Source organism: Lactuca saligna, chromosome 9, assembly GCF_052625555.1.
Source record: "Lactuca saligna cultivar CGN05327 chromosome 9, ASM5262555v1, whole genome shotgun sequence".
NCBI classification, from domain to species: Eukaryota; Viridiplantae; Streptophyta; class Magnoliopsida; order Asterales; family Asteraceae; genus Lactuca; species Lactuca saligna.
Window position 1 is genome coordinate 7,543,914 of NC_136425.1, and position 7,266 is coordinate 7,551,179.

The window sequence follows — 7,266 nt, forward strand, 5'->3', positions numbered from 1 at the left end:
CGCCTACCTGACGATGCTGCCGGTCCCGCAGGAAACGGTAAATTTGTATCTAGTCAGTATATAAAAACTTCAGATCTTTAATGTCTCGTTTCCTAATGTAATTTTTTGTATGTATGAATAACTTATATGATTTGGTTGAGAAATGTAATCGATGTACGTCTCTGAATTGTACTGGGGATGTAATTTGAGAGCCCAATTTCATTTCGTTGGAATGTAAGCTAATGAAAGCTGAGAGGCTCCCATAGCGTGATTTCAGAATGGGAGAGAAGAAGAAGAAGAAGAAGAAGAAGAGTGCAACAGTATTCATTGATAAGATTGGTTTTTTGTACATGAAGAAGAATCCAAAGGAAGATACAGACCAAATTAGAATTCCAAAAGTATGATCGATCGATCTCCGTGTGAATCGTCATGTTGTGTTCAGTGAGGCCAAAATGAAATGATTCGGTAAATGATATGTTTCTAGTGCTAGTCTTTTCAAACCAAACAATATTTGTTTGCAATCACACTTGTCCTTGTTAGTAAGATCAATTTTGTTTCTTTTGTTGTTGGTATCCATAAATAATTAATTGGGGTTGATTAGTTTAAGCTATTATGGTTTTGTTAATTTGCTGTAATCCAAATAAATCACCATCACCATCACCGCATCACCTCTTACTCTCAGAATCCTGCCAAAAAGATTGCGTTTGCATGCGTGGGAGATGAATCCAAAATCAGCCTTGCAAAGCCAAGAAAGTGGGGCCTTTTTTGCATGAAGATCAGTTTTCCAGATACTATTTGACGTTGCAGGTGGTCATAATTATGGCCTTGGTGTCATCTTTCCCACTTAATACCCTTCCCCTCTCTCTCTCTCTCTCTCTCTCTCTCTCATAGCACCATGGCCACCATGGGAGTAGATGGGAAGGATTTCTATAGAGCGAAAGTTGACTTTGACGAAACAAAAGCTGGAGTGAAAGGAGTGTTAGACTCAGGTGTGCTGAAAATCCCGGAGATTTTCGTCCACCCACCGGAGAATGTGTCTCTGGGGACATTATGTGATATGAATCTTAAAGTTCCGGTGATAGATTTTGAAAGAGTCGAAGAAGGTGGAAAACGAGGTGAAATTGTTGGTGAGATAAAGGAAGCAGCGGCGAATTGGGGGATTTTGCAGATGGTCAACCATGGGATAGGGAGTGGTGTTATGGAAGAGATGATAGAAGGTATCCGAAGGTTTCATGAGCAACCACCGGAGGTGAAGATGGAGTGGTACTCACGTGAGCATGACCAAAAAGTGAAGTATTATTCAAATGGAGATCTTTATGTCTCAAAAGCAGTAAACTGGAGAGACTCCATATCTTGTCACTATGCTGATGGCGTACTTGATCCTAATGCATTGCCACACGCTTTCAGGTATTTTTCTAACACTTATGATCCAAACAGTTCAAAACTAAAATAGTCAACTCACAAAAACGTGTCTCAAAACATACCAATCACTCCTTAAACAATTATATTTTAAATTCATATGTAACCGGACTGAAATCGGCTCTTAATTAGAACCGGTTTGGTTCCTAATTAAAGCATTACAGATTGAAATCGGTATAAAACTAGGCTGAAATACGAGTAAAAGCTTACACCAGTTTCCATGATCATTGTTAATGACAATGATGAGTGTGACAAAAAATTGGACGGTTATTCTCTAAAAAAACTTTAAAATAACATATGTTTTAGTTAGAGTAAATAATACGAATGTATTCACGGTTTGGGTAATCAGCATCGTTTGTTTTTTTTAATGGATGGAACCTATGATTTATAAAAACTTGAAAAAAAAAAACAGTTAAAAATCAAAAGTATAGGTTATCCCAAATCAAGGTTGTCAAGATCAGGATCCTTTCATATAATAATTTTTATGTTTGTAAGATCGGGATCGAAATCCTAAAATCCAATAAAATAAAACATAATTGTAACTTATAATTTTAAAAAATGAAAATTATCTCAAACATGCATTTGAACATTTGGATGAATTGAAAACATGTTCTTGAAATGATTTTAGGCCACCTTTCACAATTGAAGAATAAAAAATTTAAAGAATTTATGATCAAAATCTTCTAGTTATGTTTGTATATGAAATGTTATTTTCGATTGGAGTTTGTTTTGAGTTAGTATTACGAATTACTAAATGATTATACAATTTCATTATAGAAATGATTAAAATTATATTCTCTTAAATAAAAAATATTTAACAATTACAAAATTTTGACAGAAGATCATTTTTATTAAAAAGTAGACACAAGATCATTTAGAAATTGACAAAATCATACGGGCATTGGTCTTTTGTGCCTCTAATTCCAAAAAATGAGAAATGTAACATAGGGTACAAATTGGATAAAAAGTTCAAAATACTTTCTTGGAGATTTTATTTATAATTTTGTCATTACTACTAAATAACTTTATTAAAAACGATTAATAAAAAAAAAAAAAGGACAAGAATTGAACTTTTTGGTCCTAAAAAGACAATAAGACACTGAAACAAGATGCAGATCGAGACCAATGAACAACTTTTTTGTCAGCACCATAATGAAACAAATTCTTGTACATAAATCATGGCATGGCATGGCATATATAAAAGTATCATACATTAATAAATAGTGATTTCAACATAACATACCAAATTACAGTTTTTTACTGAATTTTGACAGTAATTAATGATTTTAAACCGGTCTTACAGCGGAGCAATAAAGAAGTACATGGAAGAGATGATGAAGCTAAAAAACACAGTAGCGGAGCTCCTATCAGAGGCTTTGGGCCTTGAGACAGACTACCTAACACGCATCGAGTGTATGAAAACCATAACTCTCGTCTGTCATTACTACCCCTCATGCCCTGAGCCAAACCTAACTCTAGGAGCCACTAAACACTCAGACCCATCTTTCCTCACCATTCTCCTTCAGGACACTATCGGTGGTCTCCAGGTTCTCCAAAAAAACCAATGGGTAGATGTGGAACCAATCAAAGGGGCACTCATACTCAACATCGGAGATCTCATGCAACTCATCACAAATGATAAATTCAAAAGCGTTCAACACAGAGTACGGGCCGCACGAATCGGGCCGAGAATATCCGCCGCCTGTTTTTTCTATCCAAGCATTGCTAATAACTATAAGCCGTATGGGCCCATAAAGAAGCTTCTACAAGAAACGGGCCCACCTATATACCGTGAAACCAGCCATAAAGAATATATGGCTTACTACAAAGAAAAAGGACTGGATGGTACCTCATCTCTTCCTTTCTTCAAGCTCTCTGTAGCAACGGGATTGTAACTCGTTTCTTTTTATTATTTAATTAATAATAAAATCAAATTGTTTTGTTTTGTTTTGTTTTACACAACTTATTGAAATTGGAAAAAAAAAAAAAAAAAAAAAAAATTACAGAATTGGATTTGTATCACCAACCTTGAGGCCATCTTCTCTTTGGGTCAAGCTTAGGCAACCATCTTTTCTTCTTCTTCATGGTTGACTTTTTATCTGGCCATATCAGCTTTAACAAGGGTCCCTTCCTGCTTGGTTTAGGGTTTTGAGGCAAGTGGATGAACACAGGAGGAAAGATTTCATCGTGTGTCCTGATGCTGTTGAATCTGAGGTACTTTTGTTCCAATGATTCTTTGGGTATGTCTCTAGCTAACATAGGAGATGCACCACCCCAGTTGTTGGTGCCTAATGATGGGTGTTGTGGTGTCCTAAATTCTAACATCTCTCTTTGCATCATCTTTAAAGATCCAATAATAATAATAACTGGTTTCTGGTAATTCTCTCTACTGATATAAGAAGGAAAGAGTCTTACAAGAAAGGGACAAGGAAATGACGACGACTTCAAGAATCTTAGAACAATGAAACCATATATTGACAAAAGTTAATGCTTCTTTTTTATTCCATATATTAATTAATATCAAGCAGCATACAACCAGATACTATCTCTATGATGTTAAACAAGGTACTAAGAGGATAACTGATTGACCTAAAAATCTTTTAGCAAAATCTTTAATTAAAAATAAAAGGGTGAAAATATTTACAATCTAATTAACAAGCATCCACTTAGATAGCTTCTGATAATCTTGTGCGAATTGACTCTGGGCTTGATATCTTGTTAACACTGCATTTGAAGGAAAAAGTTAACTCTATGAATGATTTGAAGGGAAACAAATGAAATTGAATACTATTATTATATTTTGTTGGGTTTTACCAGAAGAGAAGATCACCACTTGATGCCATTTTCTGATGAATCCATTCAGGAGCTAGTTCTTGCAACAACATGAGTTGTTCTTCAACTTCTCCTGTAGGTAAAATTAGAATTAGATTTGGGCTTTCATGATAGATAGAAATGTATATATATGTATACCATGATCATGATCATGAATCAAGACTTACTTCTATCAACAATTTCCAAACGGCATGAGATAATTGTGTGTATGAGCTCCTGTTTTGTGATGACTGAGCGTTTTTGAAAGATGAACAAAAGAGAGTCAAAAAGCTTGGGTAACCCTGCAATCATTTGTTTCCTCCATTTAGCATGTGAGATTGCTGGATCATTCTCCTCCTTTGCTTTTCGTTCCTTCTCTTTAATCTGAAAAGAGATATATCAACAAAGTTATTATTCAATTCATCAAACACAAAAAAAAAAAGCATTCAGACAATGTCCAAAGCAAGAAAAACATAAATTGATTAAACATACCGATGCAAAGAGGTCCCCTGAAAGAATATCATCATCATCATCATCATCATCAGATGCCCTTTTGATAGGAGGCGTTTTGTTCTTCACAGGAGTGTCAAACGTTATTGATCTTCTACCACCTGAGCGCCTTGTTAATTTGGTAGGCGTTGATTTGGTAGGAGACATGACTGAATATCCATCATCATCAGGGGTCATAATACTCCTTACGGGCCGATAAGCTGCTTGTGCTGGTGTAGCACTCATTGGAGTCGAAATAAGCTTGGCTGGAGTTCCATCATCTCCCTTCTTTGAAAAGCTCTTGAGTGGAGTTTCAGGTAGCTTTGAACACATTTTAATGGGGGATGGAGCAATGGGTACACAAGCTATTTTGGTGGAACTATGGTCAGAAACTTGCTTTGAGAAGCATCTCTTGAAAGATTGAGGCATATGAGATGCTACCACTGTCTTCTGTTGCTGTTGGGAAACGGTATCCTTAACCTTAACTGAGCTCAAATTGGGTTTTTTCATGGCATTTGAAGATGTCACACAGTTCGATTGATTGAATGGCTCGGGTAACATCTCCTCTGGAACTTCATCTCCCTAATTAAAAAGAAGCATTATTAATCACATCAACTCGTAAACTTTGATACATAAGCAAAAAAATAATTTAATATCAAGCGAGTCAATAAATCAATACCTCGGGATTTGATTTATGGAAGCTCACAAGCCGGGATCGAAACAATTTCTTCATCTGTATATTCTTGTTCTCTGATTTGAGCTTTTCATCATCCTGCACAATGCTGAAGTTCAAAGTCACATCAAGATCTGGCTTCATGCAACTAGTTTGGTCATCGCGAAGAAGAATCTTCTTTATCTCGATCCCCTCAGGCAGAATAAACTTGAGCTGAGCAAGATGACGATGGGTGAACCTCCTGTACAATCAAATACGCCAGAAAAACAAATTAGTAAACTCGCCCACAATCCCATCATACCATATAGACGATTTGAGCGATTAGATTCATATACCTGTCTGTTAAACTCTCAACCGCACGGCTAATGTTTGTAAACGTCGACGCAGATCCTTTCAAGTGAAGAATTCTTATTGACGATTGCAAGCTATTAAAGAATTTATCCAATATTTCGAACCTAAACAAGGGTAATACTCGATTCATCAGCATTTAGTTGAAATAGAAGAAATACTATTCAAAATGGGGAAAATGACATGTACCTTTCTGGAAGGGCTTTGGGGGTTTTGGGTTTCGTGATTGGGGTTTCACTTGGGATATCGGAGGATTCTAACGGGTCAAAGGGAACAGAAGACTTCAGATCTGATTTTCGGAGCTGCTTGGCCGCTTCCTTGACTTGACGCAGTGAGCGCAATGGTTGGCCGCGGGTGAGAGATCTTCGAGGCGGATGTGTGGGCTTTTCAGGAGTTTTGGAGCTCCACGGACTCTGATCTGGTGTTCCACAAGCTTCATCGGCAGAATGCTGTTTGCTGACGGAGGAGCGAAGGACTTTCTTTGATTTGAACGATTCAAACGGCGAGGAAGAAGCTCCGGCGGAATCCATTTCGTCAGATGGGGTGTGTGTGTTGTGAGGAAACGAGTGAAAGATGGGAACGATAGAGAGCGATGGCAAAGTAATAGGGTTTTCTTTTTGGCGCGAATGCTTACGTGGGAGCTGACGTGTGTAATCGACAGGTCAGCGTTCGCGCCAAAATCCGACGTGGACGCGGGAGGGGAGGCGTATGTAACTGTTTATGTTTCTTTTGTACACCTTCAAGTCTATAACTTTTAAAGTTGGACCTCCAAAATTAAGGTTTTCTTTATTTGGGTCCAAAAAGTCTCGTGTACTTTTTATGCTAAAATAAATCACGTTTTAACCCCAAATCTTAAATATTTAAATTTTGACCACTATAAACCGATGTTGCTTTATTTGCATCCGAAAAAATCAAGTGTAATGTTATATGCTAAGACTATTAATGATTTTTGACTTTTTGACCTTTAACCTTTTTAAAATGAATATATTGTAAAGTTGATTCTATGTATGCATCTTTTTATATTGCTGAAATTAAAAGCATTTGATATGATTAAGTTAGCAAAAAATACTTACAAAAATCTCTCAGTGTTGATTCTTATTGTGCTTTAAATATTTTCCCCTGCAAGAAAAAAAAACAAATACAAAATTGCAAAAATCAATAAATAAAAGCAAAATACCTGATTATATTGTTGTATCGTAATCAAGTAACGATTTCTTTGAGAAACCCAAGCTCCACCACTTCGATCAGATTCACAGACACTATTGATGAACTTTTTATCTGGAGAAATAACAATAGAATCAAATTTTATCAAAGGTATAAAAAAAAAAATATATGTATTGATATATAGTTGTAAATTATGACCGTTGGGGTATTAGGTTTAAATTATAATTTTGGTATGGTATTTAATAATTAGCCGTTGGTGGCGAATCAGAGCCCAGCCCATTTACTATGAGTTTTAATTGATAGCCCATTGGGCCTAGTTTTAATCCGAAGGCGATAGATAGTCAGATAGATATACATCGGTGGAAATAGAATTGTAAACTTCA

General features: G+C 36.2%; 2 protein-coding genes across 2 annotated transcripts; one reads left to right on the forward strand and one right to left on the reverse strand.

The window, feature by feature from the left end:
* The first annotated feature begins 782 nt into the window (after positions 1 to 782).
* On the forward strand, positions 783 to 3,343 carry LOC145015067 (1-aminocyclopropane-1-carboxylate oxidase homolog 1-like). The gene is made up of 2 exons (XM_078973512.1): positions 783 to 1,386; positions 2,702 to 3,343. Exons 1-2 carry the CDS (start codon positions 875 to 877, stop codon positions 3,291 to 3,293), a joined length of 1,104 nt encoding a protein of 367 aa, XP_078829638.1. The 5' UTR covers positions 783 to 874; the 3' UTR covers positions 3,294 to 3,343.
* A 529-nt stretch (positions 3,344 to 3,872) lies between these two features.
* On the reverse strand, positions 3,873 to 6,519 carry CDT1A (CDT1-like protein A). The gene is made up of 7 exons (XM_078973511.1): positions 5,909 to 6,519; positions 5,707 to 5,826; positions 5,378 to 5,612; positions 4,702 to 5,280; positions 4,398 to 4,593; positions 4,213 to 4,303; positions 3,873 to 4,122 (listed from the first exon to the last, which is right to left on the reverse strand). The coding sequence occupies exons 1-7, from the start codon at positions 6,247 to 6,249 to the stop codon at positions 4,065 to 4,067; spliced, it is 1,620 nt and encodes a 539-aa protein (XP_078829637.1). The 5' UTR covers positions 6,250 to 6,519; the 3' UTR covers positions 3,873 to 4,064.
* Positions 6,520 to 7,266: the final 747 nt, after the last annotated feature.

Bases quoted from the DNA above. Each gene is read 5' to 3' on its own strand.
- LOC145015067 (XM_078973512.1), top strand. From the start codon at position 875: ATGGCCACCATGGGAGTAGATGGGAAGGATTTCTATAGAGCGAAAGTT. The intron at 1,387-2,701 runs GTATTTTTCTAA...CCGGTCTTACAG, and splicing joins GCATTGCCACACGCTTTCAG to CGGAGCAATAAAGAAGTACA.
- CDT1A (XM_078973511.1), bottom strand. From the start codon at position 6,249: ATGGATTCCGCCGGAGCTTCTTCCTCGCCGTTTGAATCGTTCAAATCA. The intron at 5,613-5,706 runs GTATATGAATCT...TTGATTGTACAG, and splicing joins GTTGAGAGTTTAACAGACAG to GAGGTTCACCCATCGTCATC. The intron at 4,594-4,701 runs GTATGTTTAATC...ATCTCTTTTCAG, and splicing joins CAGGGGACCTCTTTGCATCG to ATTAAAGAGAAGGAACGAAA.